The 19,275-nt window shown below is 31.4% G+C and overlaps 1 protein-coding gene across 1 annotated transcript; it reads left to right on the top strand.

The window, feature by feature from the left end:
- Window positions 1-4,614: 4,614 nt before the first annotated feature.
- On the top strand, window positions 4,615-19,055 carry LOC132755467 (major facilitator superfamily domain-containing protein 10-like). The gene is made up of 12 exons (XM_060746333.1): window positions 4,615-4,711; window positions 9,020-9,245; window positions 9,848-9,944; window positions 10,675-10,778; window positions 12,167-12,325; window positions 12,679-12,870; window positions 13,257-13,353; window positions 14,150-14,261; window positions 15,309-15,364; window positions 15,988-16,131; window positions 17,524-17,661; window positions 18,219-19,055. Exons 2-12 carry the CDS (start codon window positions 9,027-9,029, stop codon window positions 18,326-18,328), a joined length of 1,428 nt encoding a protein of 475 aa, XP_060602316.1. The 5' UTR covers window positions 4,615-4,711; window positions 9,020-9,026; the 3' UTR covers window positions 18,329-19,055.
- Window positions 19,056-19,275: the final 220 nt, after the last annotated feature.

The raw sequence follows: 19,275 nt of genomic DNA, 5'->3' as shown, positions 1-19,275 counted from the left end.
GACAGACCTTAAATCAAATCCCACGTTATGGGACCACGTGTCAATGCTGTATGCCAAATATCAAGGGGCTGTGATAAGTAGTTGCTGAGAAAACTGTTACGAAAGTTTTTTCCACCAGTGCAACCCGGGCAAAAAGTACAAATGCTATGAGGTTACCTGTGATAGGAAAAGTCAATAGTGTAGAATTGTGCACTTACAATTCATGTTATCACTATATAGCAAGTCTATACTTCCCATGATTCTCTGTAACATTAATTCTCGCCTAAATGTGTGCAGCTCCAACTCACTTGGAATCAGTAAATTAAACAGTCAAGACACACTTTGTTTTTAATTGTTAATATCATGACCACACACTTTGTTTTAATTGTTAATATAATTGGACTATGGTGGACTATTGTCCATACAAAGTACCAAACATTACAAATAGCAAAGAGGTAACCAATGCCATTTAGAAGCCGAAAATACGGTGTTTTTATGAATTTAAAATACATTATTGACTATTTCTTGCTATTTGTCTTAAGATAATACACACATATTCGTGCATGTAAATTGTAAATGTGTACAAAATCAAACAACCTGTTCACTTAAATATAAACTTGTTTTTAATATAGACAAAACAAAAATTATGGTTTTTAAAAATGGGGGACAATTGTCAAAATATGAGCATTGGCATTATTTTGGTAAAAATATTGAAGTTGTTAAAGGATTTGATTATGTAGGTGTTCATTTTACCAGCAAATTATCTATGTACATTATTATGTAATTATGTCTATTAAGGCAAAACGAGTATTTCTGTATATTCTAAGTTCTGTTCAGGAATACGGTTGCATACTTTCTTTAAAATATTTGATGTTAATATAAAATCCATTATGTTGTATGGTTCGGAATTGTGGGGTCTTAGTAATATTTCCTCTATTGAATCACTCCATATATTTTGTTGTAAAAGATTTTTACAAGTAAACTCTAATGCTTGTAATGATGCAGTTATGGGTGACTTGGGACGATACCCAATGTATATCTACTAATCAAAAAATGGTATTAAATATTGGTTACGACTGTTAAAAATGCCAAACGATAGATATCCTAAATTATGTTATAATATGCTATTATATTATGATACAATAGGTAGGAAAAATTGGGTTTCAGATATCAGAGAAAATTTATTTAGTAATGGATTTGGCTATATTTGGGAAAACCAAAAAGTAAACTATTAATGATGATTTTTTTAAATGTGTATGTCAATAGACTAAAAGATCAATACCTACAAAATTGGAGTGCCAAAGGTATGCTTAATAAGAACTTGACATATTATTCATCATATAAAACAAAATTTACAGTTGAATATTATGTACATGTACTGGATATTGTCAAATTTCGAAAATTTTCTGTTTCTTTTAGATGTTCTGTTCACAATCTTCTTATTGAACCAGGTAGACACTATGGCTTAAGTAGAGAGGAACGTATTTGTCCTTATTGTGAAACTTCAATAGAGGACGAATTCCAGTTTATGTTAATCTGTCCTCTATATAATGATATACGCTGCCAATATATTTCGGAAAGTTACAGAACGCTACCAACACTTGATAAATTTTATTCATTAATGTCTAACAAAAATGAAATTAGAAAAACTGCAATGTACCTGTTCTACGCATTAGATAAAAGACGAAGTTACTTAGATATTTTTCAATAAATACTGAACTACTGTTAGTTTTGTATGTAATTATGTCTGTATCACTCACTTTCTATGTATATATATCATATATATGTTGTAAATGTTTATGGGCCGGAGGCCTAAAGACTTATCAATAAAATCTTGAAATCTTAAGCCCACAAAAGATTCTTAGACGACGGGTGTGACGAAACATCGCGATATCGTGTAGCTTAATGTATGGTTGCAGTAATTGAAAGTAGTTAAAGCATTCTAGTGTTCTTTGTATACTTGCTCTTTACACCCAATGGAAATAATGGAGTGGATGTCATAGGGTTAATGTATAATTATGTTATCATCATCATGGACATATCTGTCCGGACACATGGAACTGTAGTGTGGAAAATTTAGGTAATTTTGATACCCTCCTTCACAGGCCTCAGATATAAATGTCAACATAATCAGAAATAAACAAATTTAAGTCCGATAGTTATGAAAAGAACCTAACTGCACTGTGTCAAATTTTCAGATTTCTAGCTTTAATATTATAAAATTTGTATGGAAAATGTTCAAAAAGTGTCCGGTTGGTGGTCCCGGACTCTTCACTTGGGGCCTGTCTAAAACGCGGACGCCTTAAGCGGACAATATAAACATATAGGGAAAACGCTGACAATATAGACAAAGAGGAAAAAAGCGGACGATATAGATATATAGTGTAGACTAATTGGTGATGATTTTGGGCATTGATGAAGTTTATAAAAATGATGTGTAATTGGATTTATACTTTAATATATAAAAAAATATAATCAATTAGCAAATTGGGAGAAATATTAAAGTAATTTATGATTGAATGTCAATGAATTTTATATTATATTTATATGACACATTTTCGGAATTTCTAAATATTGAAAACTAATATATGAAACAAATGGATCAAATGAATGTCTTTAGAATTACAATGATGGTACTATTAAATTGGCAACAGCGGATATGTAATTAAGGATATGTATTTCATTTTGGCATTGTTTTTGTCTGTCATTATGTGCAGTAGGCGGACAAAATTTTGTTCGCAAAATAAAGAAAGCCTTGATTTTTCAAAATCAAAAGTTCGTAAGAGTAATTTTTAATCATAAATTATTGATTTAAATAAGTAATGACAGGCTGTTGTGTGTGTGTATTTGCGTTTATTTATACTCGCCACCGGTTGCCCATATGGGCGAGCCCTCCAGAAGAGTATTAGTCATTTTATTTTTCGGAGGATAGTGCAATTACAGATACAGAAAGATGCCCCAGTTCCAGAAGCTTCTCCTGGTTCTTTAGCGTGCCAAGAAACAGGCTGTTGTTTTTTATTGATACAATATAAGCAGAAGCGTGCTGCAAATTAACGGTAATTATATAAGTGTGAACAACACGCTACTGATTAATCGTGTCGGCACTTAGCTAGAGATAACATGATACGCATCTTGCGGACAATATAGATATACATTGTATAGGGAAAACGCTGACGATATAGATATAGAGGAAAAAAGCGGACGATATAGAAATTTAGAGTAGACTTATTGATGATGAGGTGTGAATCGATGAACTTTATAGAAATGCTGTATAATAAAATAATATATTCATATACGTAAAACTTAATGGCAAATAAGATAATATATTTTTTTCAAATTACGAATGATACTAAATTGACCACATTAAAAAAAAATAAGGATAAAAACTTTCATTAACATTTGTACAATGATTTTTGGACAAAAACACGCTTATTTATAAATTCATGTTTTTAAGGTAATTTTAAAGTTTAATAGATAGATACTTTATTAACTTAAACTTTTACAAGTTTTTCGTTATAACAAATAATATATGATACAAATTTACAATCACATGACATTGGCATACATAGGAACATTGAAATTAGTGCATAACATAGTGGGAGAAAGTAAACACACACACACACATACACACGTACGCACGCACGCACACACGTACACCAACACACTCACTCACACACGCATGCTACGGTAAAAAATAATATTTATCACATGGAGAAGGAGGATGGGTATGTAAATACAGTTGCAATTCAGTTTATGAATACAAAAATTATACACAACCTAGATTTAGTAAAGTTCAATATGCAGATAACATTTACTATTAAATGGTATAAATGATATGAAAAACTAAACAATTTGACTCGCTCTAACAGAAAAAGCTTTATACAAAAATTTACCGAGATTCTTTACTATTTTAAAATTCCTAGATTGCATCAATTCTACAAATTTGTACACACTTGGATGTCTGTAATAATAAGATTTTATAAAAGTCTTTCTTAATTCATCGTAAAAACGGGCAAATGATTACAAAATGATATTCATCTTCTATATCGTTTTTGTTACAAAGTAAGCATTTTCTTTGATTGCGGTCTATTCTATTTAGCGCATATCGGCCTGTTTCAATTCTCAGTTTATGTGATGATAAACGCAGTCTGGATGTAGCAATTCTAAACTTTTTAGGTAAAATGTCTATATAAGATTCAAATTCAAAACTATTTTTAATATATCCATACGATACTTCACTGGTAGATAACTTACGTTCCCATTTTTGTTTAAAAACATCAGTTACTCTTCCTTTAAACAAAATATGAATTTTTTTCAAGTCAACTAAACCTGGATTGTACCATACATAGGAAAATCCGTATTCATCTAAAAGAGATTTAACATTATAAACCCAATTATTTTTATTATTCTTAATTTCAAGTAGACAATCATATAGTTTACTGATCAAGATATTTTCCGTCGATACAGTTTTGATCATTACAATTGTAACGGATGACAACTGCGTAAAGATTTGTTAAAATGTTTGTACAAGTGCTGAAATATCAATGAATATTTCAAAATTCGAAAATCACCTTCCAGCTGTTATTCTGCCGATAAAATTGTTACTTCTTTTCGGATAAATATTTCGTTTCGCTCTTTGTAAAACAAAGAGAACATATTCTATACGAAATTTATTTCTAACCAAGCGGCCGAAAATACACATGACAGCTAACTGAGCTTCTTGTCAATTCGTGTAAGTTTAAATTAATACTTACTCCAAAACATTATAATTAATATTAATATATTATTTGATGTTTATACTTTATTTGCTTTCAGGCGTTAGTAGATCAGACAAAATAAATATAACGTAAGAAACGATAGTATTTGGAAAGTTTATCTGTTTTGTACATTTTGTATGTTATGTTTAGTTTACAAACAGGAAGTATTTAGAGAAGTGGAGCTTTTTTGCCATAATATTACAGTTCTATGTGCATATTCACAGACACTTTCATATTTCAAAGTTTGTAATAGATCTAATACACAAGATAAAAATGTTCACGGGAAAATATTTGCACACCTACTGTCAAAAATGAAAATCACCATGTATTTTATTCCAATTCCAATATTTCATATAATCCTTTTGTCCATGGACAGAGAAGTTGTTATTCCACGATGATGGTCAATTTAAACTTCAACATCAATATAAACAAGGCAACAGGCTAAATAAAGTTATAAACATCAAGATTATCGCCATTTTACTTGATTTACAAAATCTTTTGACAAATTCAAACTGGCTCCCCAGGTTTGCTGTATGCAAATGCACCGCGCTTTGAAAATGAAAACCAGTTGGCTCTAGTTAGAGCCATTTGGTTATATGTTGGTTCCCATCTTCAAAGCGCGGCGCACAGGAAACAGGACTGCATGCATGCCCTCATGGTAGATGTTGATAGATGGTTCTGTCAACTCTATAGACCTGCTTCCATCAATCTTTGACTGTTGTCAACATTTTCGGATTGTTAACAATACAGAGATCACAGTTTTGATTGGATTTGCAACAGAGTTTGTCAGTATGTTTATTCCAATAATATTTTGTGGATGAGTTCAAACATACATCAACTTAGTTCAATAACTCAGTCACTGGATCAAATCAAAGAAGAATGTAGTTAACACATTTAAGACCACAATTTGTTTGTATTTTCATTAAACTTTGTCAACATGTTAATTATATCATCTTAACATGACAAGTACCAACATGGGCCTTCTTGGGTCAAAAACTAGGTCATTTAGTAAAATAAAAGGAAAACACTTAAAAACACTTTTAAAACCACTTTTTGCTTGCATTTTTATAAAAGTTTGTCAAAATATCCTCTTAAACATACATGTATATATAACAAATTAGACTTAAACAGATATTTGTCAGATCACCAGGCGAAATAAAACTTGGTTTACACTCCGACAGGTTATTTTTCATTTGATTTTAATGTAGTTAAATAAGTTTAATCAAAGTTTTCCTTACTAATACATGTATCTTGAACAGAACAGGATAAAAAGATAAGTGTTCTTGGGTCAAAATCTAGGTCACCAGATCATAGTTAACACTCTGGAAACTTGAATCTTCATAAAATTGGCAGAATGCTCTGTCAATATTGTCTTTATTTAAAAATTGGTTATCTGGGATGAAAAAAATAAGATACCTTGTGAAGTTATGATATCAAAATTGTTAATTTCACTCTGTATTGTTTAAACAAAGCCATCCATTTTTCAATATGAACCAAATAATGCAATGCATTATAGCTGTCTCAAAACTATTTAAAGAGAACACTCTTGTTTTATATGTGATAAAACTACGTAAAACAAAATTATTGCCTCAAATTCAAAGTTAATCATCTTGAAAAACTTATAATGACAACCCTGCTGACTGAATAGTAATATAATCTAATATTGAAAATCAATTGAAATTAGTGGTGGCGTGGCTGAGTGGTTAATGTGTCGGAGTAGTAATCTAAGGATTGGTGACCACATGGGTTTAAACCCTATCAGGGGCAAGCGGTTGTTTCCTTTAGCAAGGAACTTTACACTCACTGCTTAGTATAGGTTGTTCCAGGAACAAATTTGAGATTGTTTCAATAAACTTATTTGCCACCTGATATTGATCTGCAATTGTTGTACAGGTAGATCTAGTCCAAATATTTAGACTTAAACCGCAGATTTGAAGCTATTTTTTACATTGGTCAAATCCACTTTAACGCATTTTCCGATTAACGTAAAACTGTAAAAAAAAGAGAAAATGCAATGTCTTTCAATGAAGGACTAAGGTAGATCCAGTCATCACCAGCTGTCTTATGGTTAAGCTACATAAAATTACATGCATGAATACCTAAATAAAAACAAACCTATGAATATGTTTGATTTTTTTATATACATATATTTCTCTTGGTTTAAGAAGAAAATGTTGACAATTCTACATATATATTCCTCTGATAAGAATACTAAATTTTTCATGAAGATCCAAGTCAGCTATAATATGTAATACTGTAGTTTAATGTTAGATAAGACATAATATGTTTGATCTTTCTAATTAAACATTGTAGCATACCTTTTCACTTATGTTAACTAGAAAAGATTTTGCCCAAGGGAAAAATTAAGAAGATCATTGAAATGTTATGACGAGGAGTGAGGTATACTCCAGTCATTTAACTCTTGTACCAGTCCCCTAGGCAAAAACCTGTATGTTTTACTAGTGTAAGTTATTATATCTTTATTTCATTTAACTGTGTTCAGTACAGTATATAGTGAGTGATTTTTGTGGCTTATTATTATATTTTAAGGAATAATAATAATGATGAACTTAGAAAAGAGGTCAGTTTTGCATTTTATTTACTTTATTTATACTTATTATAAACATTAGTCACATAATTATTAATGGGGAGTCAAATACAAAACAGTCAAACAACTCTGACTATTCACATGGTTAGTTTGAAATGCAATATTTTAAGGCTATTCTGTTAAGAAAAAGGCCCATTGTTTATAACATTGTTTGATTTAGAGTCATTGTTCCATGTTCATAATAATTTGTTTATAAGAAAAGTATTTTCTATCAAGTTAATAGATAGGCTGAGTTTTTAAAGTCATTCAGGTTTAATTCACGATATGATGTTGATATTGAAACATTTTTATCCCCCGCCGAAAAATTTCGGCGGAGGATATAGAAATAGTCTCCGTCCGTCCGACCTTCCGTCCTTCCGTCCGTCCATCCTTCCGTCCGACATTTTTGTCCGGAGCATATCTCTAAAAGTATTTGAGTTACCAACTTGAAACTTCATAGGTGGATAGACCTCATTGAGGAGGAGTGCAGTGCACAAGAATGATAACTCTACCTTGCATGATTTTGAGTTATTGCCCTTTGTTATTTTTCAAAATTGATTTTTGTCCAGAGCATAACTCCAAAAGCCTATGAGATATTAACATGAAACTTCATAGGTGCATAGATCTCACTCAGGAGGTGTGCAGTGCACAAGAATGATAACTCTACCTTTCATAATTTTTGAGTTATTGCCCTTTGTTATTTTTCATACCTAATTTTTCACCTGAGTGGAGCATAACTCAAAAAGTGTTTGAGATATCAACATGAAATGTCATAGGTGGATAGATCTTATTGAGGAGGAATGTTGTGCGCAAGAATGATAACTCTTCCCTGTACAATTTTTGAGTTATTGCCCTTTTTTTTTCATGCTATTTTGTCCAGAGCTTATCTCAAAAAGTATTTGAGGTATCAACTTTAAACTTCAAAGGTGGATGGATCTCATTGAGGAGAAGTGCAGTGCTTAAGAATGATAACTCTACCCTGCATTATTTTTGAGTTATTGCCCTTTGTTATTTTTCAAAATTAATTTTTGTCCAGAGCATAACTCAAAAAGCCTTTGAGATATCAAAATGAAACTTCATAGGTGCATAGATCTCTGACTCAGGAGGTGTGCACTGCACAAGAATGATAACTCTACCTTTTATAATTTTTGAGTTATTGCCCTTTGTTCTTTTTCATACTTTAATTTTTTCTCAAAAAGTATTTGAGGTATCAACTTGAAACTTCATAGGTGGATAGATTTTACTGAGGAGGGATGCAGCACACAATAATGATAACCTACCCTGCATTATTTTTCAGTAATTGCCTTTTGTTATTTTAAGCCATCAGTATTCACATAGGTTTCAAATCTGTAATCACTATAGCCATCAGTTTTCATTACCAAAAGACCTCTTAAAATAGAATTATTCCGCTCTACTACATATACATTCTTCCAATGAGCAAACACATTCGGCGGGGGATGGCCATGTTGACATGGCTCTTGTAAAAATTATTTTTGAAAATTACATGTATTACTTTAATGGTGATATTTTCAGAGAAGTATCGCCAAAACTGGCTACAGATTGTTTCTTATTGTTTAAATACAATGAATTCTTTCCATTTATGTCAGAAATTTTTGTTTGCCAACTATTATAAATGCAATATTGTCTCGAAAAATTTATTTTTTCATAACATTTCACTTGTTATTTTATTTTGTAGGTCTGAAATGGCTGTAACAAGATCTCAAAAGAATGGAGATGTCTCCAGTAGCGAGCAACCAAGGGAGACAACTGATGGTACAGATAAATCAGGGGACAGCACTCTGTCTGCTAGTGAGAAGAAAGTGCTAAGAACTGTATTCATATCACTGGTTATAGATTTACTGGCATTTACTGTGATACTCCCTTTACTGCCGTCACTGTTAGACTACTATGGAACTAAAGAGGTAGGTCAATTGTGGTCACTGATGTCTTTAATCTGTATTTGAATATTTGCTTACTCTTTAATAATGTTTGGATACTTATAGACTCATAAAGCCCGCAAAAATGCTGTTATTTTTCTTCTTCTTAAAAATGTCTATTTTTGATGTTCTTTCACAGTTTCCAAAAAAGTTCTTATTGGCCATGTAACTGGACCATCATGTGCTTTTTTGGCTATTTTAGAAAAGTTATTGCGATTAAGTACAGAAGACAAAATACCACCCTGATATGATTAAGTTGTGCTACTAATGAAATGGGAGTCAACCTGTAACCAGCAGTGTTCGTTATCAGTTTGTGTATGACCAAAAAGGTGTGAATTTCTCTATATTTCTGTGGTCAAGAGATTCAGCTTTTTGTATTCTATCGATTCAAGATAGAACAATACTTAATAGGACAGCATTTTGTAAGGACTGGACAGTGAGTTTGAGGAAAGGAAGGTATTCAAACGTTTCAAGTTTGAACAAAGAAGGTTTAACGGTATTTATTAACATGATAAAGGACATTTTTATTTATTTTTTATTTGTACAGTTTGACATCTTTTAATATGTCATATTATAACTGATTTCAGGATGGTCTATATAAAAGTTTGAAAGATTCAGTGAGCAGTTTTAGAGAGCTGGTAGGGGCACCAGACACCCCAAGATGGAATTCTGTGTTATTTGGAGGTAAAAACAAAAGCTTATTTTGATTAATTGTAAAATATTGTATTTTGGTGGTTTTGTATATTTTGGCAATCTGATGTCATGTACTTTTCCATGCTCTTTCTTCATTTCTACCTCAGATATAATAATATGTGGAAAAAACAAAACAAATATACATGTAGAAGGAAGTTTTAGCAAAGTTACCTGTGAGGAAATTATTTCCAGTGTCTGACCTCCTGTCCTAAATTTGAATATCTGATTATCATTGTTACAACATAAATAGGTTGAATATTGTAAAGTTTTCATATGAGTTCCTCAAAGTTGTTCTCAGACTGCCCTAAAGTGAAATATTGTTGATCCTTGCAAAAACAGTAGATAAAGAAGTTGAGTGTATCAGAAGTTGAATTCAAATACATGTACATTCATCACATATACTGCAGTGCAGAGATGTAATACAATAGTGTAATAACACTTTGATGTTATGTCATTTGCGTTATATATAAACAGCGTTAAAGTGCATTGATATTAGCGTTACACTATAGGCACCTTAATAAAAATTGACTCTTTTTGACAGTTTACCGTTCTTATTTTATATATGTGATAAGTAGAATGTTATATTTGTATAGATTCAATACTAAATTCATTGACCAAGTTGAACAGAGGCTCGCATAATATGATTTTACGCAACTCTTTCAATAAGTTTAGTATTAAATCTACACTTATTTAATATCGTGTATTTATATAATATTTTCAGGTTTGATAGGGTCCATGTTTTCACTGCTGCAGTTTATAGCTTCACCTGTGATAGGCGCTACATCAGATGTTTATGGTAGAAAACCTGTTCTTGTTCTCTCCATGGTAACATATGTTTTATTATTTCAAAATGGTAGATACAGTATGTGTATATTGTCAATATTGTCAATAATTCTGCCTGTCTGTCATATATATGGCTATATGTCACATTTGGTTGTTGCTAGTTTTAATTATTAATATACATGTACGTTATTACCGCCTATATAACTGAAATACTGTTGAGAAAATGCGTAAAATGAAACAAACAAAAAAGTACCTTATAAGCCTATTGATTATATTAGAGTTACTAGGGTCATTGAATCTTGTTTGCTGTTTGGAATAGTCGAGTGTCAAGTCACAGCTGTGGTGTTGGGTGTGGGGAAAAAATATTTTTATCTATTCAAAGAAGAGTGGGGCTATCCTTTTGACCTGTGTGCTGACATAACACTTTTCTGAGCAACTTCTTGTACATATCTCAGCAATCACTAAAGATACATTGTATTTGCTTACAATTTCACCCATGTCTTTGGGATCATAATCAATAACTCTGGTAGAGATTTAGACTGAATTATGTCCCTTTCTGAGCTTGATATAAGTTGTGCATTTAGCATCAATCTTTAAAACTTCTGAAGGTATTCAACTGAAACTAAATTAATGTCTTTGGAAACATGATTTGAGGTCACCATTTAAGTCCGATAACTCTGGCATGGAATATTTTTTTAGATCTATTTAGGTCCCTTTCAAAACTAAATATAAATCTTGGTCTGCAACATAAAGCTTCAAAACAACTGATAGGATTCACTTGAAACTTTATAATTAAATGTCACTTTTTAAAAGCTGTTGCACGGGCATGTATCTTGAATGAAATATGGTCCTTTATGAACAAAATTCTGTCTTCAATATTTAAAATACATAACTTACTATTATGACATATACATGTATTTCCAATGAAGTATTCCTCTTTGTTGATTCCTACTTTTTTCCGGCTCTTGTTATATTATCAAACAATTGAAATTGTTAAGCATGCTATCCTTCTTATAGCTTTTAATCTGATAATTAATTAGAGACAATTAAGAAAACTTATTTAAAGAATCATTCATGTATACAAGTATGTTATCAAGGTCAAGCAAATCACTCCCTCAGATTTGTTGAAAATGTATACTTTACCCAAAACTTTTGAATTTTTGTAATGAACTTAATTCATGTTAGGAGTATCCGTAGTAGTTTCAGAAGTTTTGATATAAACATAATAAAATAAGCAAAACAACCTAGGGTCTGCTCAGAAAGCATAGATGTGTAAACATAATAACCTTATAGTATACCTATAACATACCTCTGTTTTTATCATTTCATGGTTAAGATAAAAAATTTGCTGTGTGTCAGCCTCAAAAGGCTGTACATTCTCTATTTAGGTCAGTATACATTTTTCTAAACTTCATGTTTAACATTTTCAGGTAGGTGTTGCATTTTCCTATGCTTTGTGGGCGGTCTCGAGGAATTTTGGTTTATTTGTGATAGCTAGATTTGTTGGAGGAATAAGTAAAGGAAATATAAGTCTGAGTACAACAATAGTAGCTGATATTCTACCAGCACAGAGACGTGGAAAAGGCATGGTGAGATGTGTTTATTTATGTAATCAAATGACAATAGGTATCATGAAGTTCAATGGAAAAATCTGATAATTCAATTATTGAAGAATGAAAAAATAATTTAGGATTACTTCTTTATTAGCTCATTATTAAGTTTTGCAACTTACAGTATCCTTTACTTATCACTTGGAAAGGTCTAAATTATACTATGCATTTGATAATTTGAAATTGAAAAAAAAAGAAAATATCCAAAAAGCAGTTTATTTTCAATATTTATTGTGTAATATTGGCACTCATATATAACAGAGACTTGAGAAGTATTTAAACCTTGGAACAATTTAAAAAAAATTAATTCCATAATTTTGATTATATTTCAGGCTCTGATAGGAGTGGCGTTTTCTATAGGTTTTGTGTTTGGTCCACTGATTGGTGCTATATTTTCCCGCTGGGCTCGGGAGCAACAAGGCGAGTTTTACGTGTATCCAGCATTATTTGCCCTTGTCTTGTCTGTGATAGATGTCATATATATAGCTGTCTTATTCAAGGAAACATTACCTCAAACTAAAAGGGTAGGTTCACAAATTAAGTTGTTTTGTTGTTGTTTTTTCTGTTTTATAATGTGTGTGTTAAATGTGTAATATGTTCATTTAAAAAAAACTATTGAAATCAACTATTATTTGTGTAGAGAAAACTGCAGTAGAAAATATACATACTATGTCAATATCTGGACATTTAAGATGACTTATATTTAATTTTAAATGTGAGCTTGCTGTCCACTGACTTATGGAAAGGTTGGTGGTTCTGCATTAATGATCACACTTGTGCCTAAAATAATACACAGAGGGGTGTGCTCCTAAAGTTTGAAAGTTGTACATATGATGTTGAAAGTATGACTTAAAATTCAACATATAATGCAAAAGAAAAGAATAAACGTTTGATTTAATTTATATTTTAGGCCAAGTCTATATCATCTGGCTGGAAGAATACTTCATACCTCATCAACCCAGTGTCATTATTTAAATTTTCATCTGTTACAAATATGTCTACAAAAGGTATGTTACAAGAATTGCCCAAATTTGAACACACAATGTATTTTTCCTGATATGCTCCAATGAACATGTGTTTTAGTTTTATCATTTTAATAAAAGACTAATGGCATATAAGGATTACATAGAGCTTCATTGATTAAGTTTCATACTTTAAATCGCTTGCTCTACTCAGATGCCCGTTTGTACCTGAAATCATATACAGAGGGGGACCCGAGGTATTCCTCCACCAGTATAGCTGGAAAGTCATCATATGACCTATACTATGTTGGTGCAACATTAAACCCAACCCCAAAAAATTATTAATATATTTAGATGTAGTATTTGAGCTCCCCAATTGGTAAAGCTGTAGGGTCCCCAAATAAAAACAAACTGCATCATACATTGAATATTTAAAAAAATATATACTTTGAATCAAGAAGTCTTTTGTAGTCTTTTGTTCATTCCTTGTTTAGATATCTGACAACAATGGCAAACTGTCCAAAAGGGGATTTATGTTGATATATCCGTGTTTTAAACATTCCCGTGGGGGAAAAAGCAAGAGATGCTCAACACATTTTTAAAGGGCAGGAAATCTTACATTCCGTTTGAAAAAGGCAAAATATATTTATCAATTATGTGGCCATAACTTAATATTTTCCTTACAGAAAATTTTTGATCTTATCAGCCTTCAGACAGATATATCTAAAAATTTTGAGTTCAGTTAACATTCTATTCAGTATAAGTAATGATCTTTAAATTTTGATCTCACGAAAAAGAAAAAAAATGATGACATGTATGAATTGTTACATTCTATTTATAGATATGTCAGATATAAGGAAGTATGGGGTTGTGTATTTTCTCTACCTGTTTTTCTACTCTGGTTTGGAGTTCACCTTGACCTTCCTGACCCATAACAGGCTAAATTATGACAGGTAAAGTTATTTCCTTATGTTTAACATTTACTCAGACATCATGTTTCATAGGCAGCAGGGCCTCCATGGTAAAGTGTTGAGGGCCGCTGAGCATAAAAAATGTTTGAAGGTTACTATGAAGAAAGTTTGTATCATAAATGAAAAATCAGATGTAAAATTTTTTAAATTGTCTTGAATGTGTCGCGCAACTTATTTTTCTTATTCTTTAAAATAAATTTTTTCATTGTGATATAGATTTATAACTTATTAAAGATAATATTTTGATAGAAATTCATATTATATTCAAGTTAATTTTATGGTACACATTGGTAATTCAAGGTATAATATATAATATATGAATTCATATTGTATTTAAGATAACATGGTATGTATTAATGTAATTTTAAAGATAATCTGACTAAAGTTCAGATCTACTTATTTCTTACATGTATATAATTATGATTGCCACATACTGTATATATATTTTGCCTTCATTATGATGAGAAACTATTTTTAGCCATGCAGTCAAACTGTCCTTTACAGATAGGCAATAGATGAAGTAGCAAAATATTGCTGTCCACGGAAGTAGAATAAATTGTCGATTTTTGTTGGGAAAAAAATGTTTGAAGTAATTTGAAACAAATAAACTGGAAATAATAGACTAAATTTTTTATTGGCAAGATTGTTTTGCCAGTGTCCCTGCTGGCAGTATGGACAACACAATGTTAGTTCTCAAAATCGTGAAATTTACCTACTTGGTATCAGTTTTCCAACGATTGAATTTAGAGACAGCATCATGTTTAGAATTGTGAAAGCTTGCCAATGATTGGTCACGAGAACATGACAACCTATTGGTGGTGATCAGATCCTTATGCATAGCATTAGTTAGGAGATGATTTTAATCAGTTTGTTTCAAAGATAACATGATATATGGAATACTGGTAATATTATATTAATTCAAGATAAAACCAAACTAAAAAGATGATATTTATTTATAAAGCTGTTTTATAATCAGATGAAATTTGTTTTAAAAAGATGTTTTACACTCTCTCATGATATGTTTTACAGTATGCAGCAAGGAAAGATGTTTTTCTTTATTGGATTTATAATGGCTGCTGTACAAGGTATGATATTTATATCCTTCTGTTTAGCTCAATACGGATAACATTCAATGTGTAATCCATGGGTGGCGGGCATGGTGAACTTTCTCAATGACTGTTGCACACGGTTATAGAGTCTAACAGTCATTTCTCTTACATAACTGCTGTTTACACTGGGTATTTTGTTTGACATAATGATTTGCCTAATTATAGATAAACAAATAGATAAATAAATTAGTGACAATTACAACTCAGGGATATAATCTAGTAATTTAAGTACTGAAATGCAAATCAGTTTACATTTTCATTAAACTGAAACTCAAAGCAAAACTGTGAATTAAATTTATTGAGATTTCATTTGTAGCAGGTATTTAAGGGGTATTTATGCTTCTTTCTTTTTTAGATAATTATATTCATTTATATTCATTTTTATCATTTTGAGCAAAGAAATATATATAATCTTTATTAAAGTCACGTCCATACAAAACATATACATCATATTATGTTTGAATGTCAGAAATAGGCTATTAAGACTTTCAAGACAATTACAAATTGTTATCAGACACAGATTTTTCTCATCTGTGATAGTAATAGGCATTGTTTGTGAAGGACAGTTATTATCTAAGTTTACATTTTATCTGGTTTAGGTGGTTATACTCGTAGAGCATCTGCTGGGAAGGAAGTTAAGATGGCAGCACAGGGTATTCTCATCCTCGTACCATCATTTATAATCATGGCATTTGCTTACTCTGCTGTCTGGATATATTTATCACTAGCTCTTTTCTCATTTGGTAAGTACCCTGTGACAATATTTTTCTTTAAAAGCAATGCTACTGAAATGTTATGGCTATCAATTTGTATAACAGGCTGTTTTACTTAAAAATAAAAAATCTTATGTATAAAGTATGGCCATTGAGTAGCTATACCCTATCAAACTAACTGAGAGTCGGTCATTCCACCATGTACCATAGTGTTTTCTGGTGACGGAATAATTACAAACAGGGTAATTCTTATAACAATTTAGACAAAAAAAGGTGTTGATGTAAATTACAACCAAGCTAAACATTTAAGAAAATGTAAGAAATTCTATTGAAAAACAAGTGATAAATCTTTCCTACAAGGGATAATTATCTTTTAATTATTGAAGAATATCTTTTAAAGGTTTGAAGGTCCAAATTTGTTTCTGCTATGAAAGATAGAATTTTCAATATGAGTGGTTACCTAACAGTTTATTATCTACCTTATGTGCTCGAGGTAATATGTCCTGGACCTAATTTAAGAGCTTCTGGTACATGTAGCTTTTAAAAGTGCGATATTGGTGTTGTGCATTGGGAAATTGTGTTGGTGTGTGATATTGTAGAATCAAGAAAAACATTCAGCTTAATGCTATAAGTTTACACACACACTTAATAAAAATATCTTTATCTTTACTGTGTCTTTTCTTTATCCACAATCATTTATAACACCAAAGTTATTTAATAAACATTTACTGTCAAATAACATGTCCACGATCTGTTGACCAACATTTATATCGGTAAACGTATCCATTGTTAAAATAATTAAAAGCAATTAAAAATCGAGTAGCATTAATTAGTCTTTTACGCGAGACACCTGTGAAAAACGCATGCACAAGTCCCCATCAATTATCCGTCAATTATCCGTCAAACAATCAATTATTAAGAATCAGCACATATGACTTCAAACGGTCAATAAAATCAACACCGCAATTTCCACTGATTGACTATGCCGTGTTTGTCGCATGCCGAAACATCATAAACACGCGACCTCAGCTGCAATCAATTAGATTATTGGAAAAACTTGCGTCCTGATTGGCTGATGATGCATTGCAGTTGACAAGCGTAAAGCCCCGCCTTAAAATTTACACATTAGCCGCTGTGTATTGCATATTAGAAGGACGCAGTGACACGCGGATTTGGAATTTTTATGCGTACAAGGGACTGACGATTGGATATTTTAAGCGTCCTTTTGCAAAAAGTATGCGTAAAAATACGCTCAAATAAGCGTTTCCGAGAGCCCTGGAAGTGTGTCACTAGTCATGTTTAAGTTTGGGTTTTCTTTTAATTCTTGTTTTGGTCTAAAACATTGCTGTGCAACAAACGTAATTCAAATGGCAAACTTATTTATTCATCATTTTGTATTTGTTATTATGATACATATTTCAGCATCAGCTACTGTTGTACCATGTTTGACCACTATGATATCACTATATGGAGGTAATGACCAGAAGGGCACTATAATGGGTATATTTAGATCATTAGGTGCCCTAGCTAGAGCACTAGGTCCAGTTTTTGCATCAACAAGTAAGTAAAATAATTTATTATCTATTACATATTGAATTTATCCTCAGATGATGTATTAAAGATTTACACTGCATAAATGTTGAAGATACTTGTTTAATATGTAATTTAGTGTTAATGATTGCAAAGCTTATTTTGAGGTTACTTGTTATGATATTAAGGATACAGGCATCTTCATAGACTTAAATTACCAAATTAAAGTCTGTATTGAATTTGCTCAGTAGTATCAGGCTGAATGTACTGTCATTGTTTTGTACAAGTACCACAAACTAGTGAGTCGAAAATTTAAAGAATGAGTACTAGAAAATTTTGATTTGAATGCACATTGTGTTAAAAAGTTTCTGGCTTTAAAATATAAAGGTAAAGATGTTTTTGCATTATGAATGTTATTGATTAATTCTGTACTTCATTGTTTTGTGCTAGGGAAAGTGGTTCTTGACCATTTGTTCAGAACTGGTCTCAATGTTGTTTTTACAAAACGGTTTTGTTTTTGCATACTGTAATTGATTAACTGTTTTATGTTGATGGCATAGGGTTTAAATCTCACTATTATATTTCAGTGTACTGGAGTTGTGGAGCTACCGTGTGTTATATAACAGGTGGAGTTTTCCTCTGCCTGCCCTACCTTCTTCTCAAACGTATCTCTGTAGATCATGTGAAAAAACAATAGATGTATGGATACCATACCTTTACAGAGTTTATTTTATTTTTTATCTGTTATAGATTTTTGAAGTTTTGTTGTAGAATATTTTTGTACATGTTATATGGCTGGTTACCAATTGTCAGAATGATATATTAGAAATTATAGAAATGATTCACTCATATGTTCATGTTCAAAACACAGCATTTCATTGCTAAAAATGTCCATTTAAGCTTTAACATATAGTCAAGGAAAACAGCATAATCTTTTTATCCCAAAGTAGTTTTGTTAACATTACATTTTTGAATTTTTAATAGATGTTTGCATGAAATGCTGGCATAAAGTATATATGTATTCATTGATCTAGAAGGACATTGGTTATTTTCATTGATAGAAATAAGATATAGATCATAGCAGATATGTCATTACTTTAAAACTTTAGATATTACATCAGCTGCAGGCATCTGATGTTACGAGAAAATGTCAAACTAATTTTTGTATGCAACCCTTTATTTTGCTTATGTATGTTATGCAGTTACGCTTCTTATTGATGAATTAACAGGTCAATATGATGAATTAGCTTTTATATGTAGGAAAGATATGTGAGAAACTTAGTTTTACCACAAGAAGAACATATACATTGATGTTTGGAGTGTTTCTAATGTGTATTCATATTTCTATGCTTATATGCTGTTTTAACTTTAGAGAATAGTATTTTCAATGTCTTCCACCCTTCTGGTAAATGGGAGCATATTTTTTATTAGCTCGACTATTCGATAAGAATAAGTAGAGCTATTGCAGTCACCCGAGCGTCGGCGTCGGCGTCGGCGTAACCACTTATGTTAAAGTTTTTGTAATAGTTCAAATATTTTCAAAGTCCATTGACATATGGCTTTGAAACTTTGCACACTTGTTCACCATCATGACCCCAACCTGTAGACAGGAGGAGGTAACTCTATCAAGCATTTTGACAGAAT

This window comes from Ruditapes philippinarum, unplaced genomic scaffold (genome assembly GCF_026571515.1).
Source record: "Ruditapes philippinarum isolate M1 unplaced genomic scaffold, ASM2657151v2 ctg219_1_1_1_1, whole genome shotgun sequence".
Lineage (NCBI taxonomy): Eukaryota > Metazoa > Mollusca > Bivalvia > Venerida > Veneridae > Ruditapes > Ruditapes philippinarum.
The sequence above is the reverse complement of the archived record's forward strand: the minus strand, read 5'-3'. Positions and strand labels throughout refer to the sequence as shown.

Coding starts and splice junctions, on each gene's coding strand:
- LOC132755467 (XM_060746333.1), top strand. CDS start 9,027: ATGGCTGTAACAAGATCTCAAAAGAATGGAGATGTCTCCAGTAGCGAG. Junction 15,365..15,987: donor TATAATGGCTGCTGTACAAG/GTATGATATTTA, acceptor TATCTGGTTTAG/GTGGTTATACTCGTAGAGCA. Junction 16,132..17,523: donor ACTAGCTCTTTTCTCATTTG/GTAAGTACCCTG, acceptor TACATATTTCAG/CATCAGCTACTGTTGTACCA.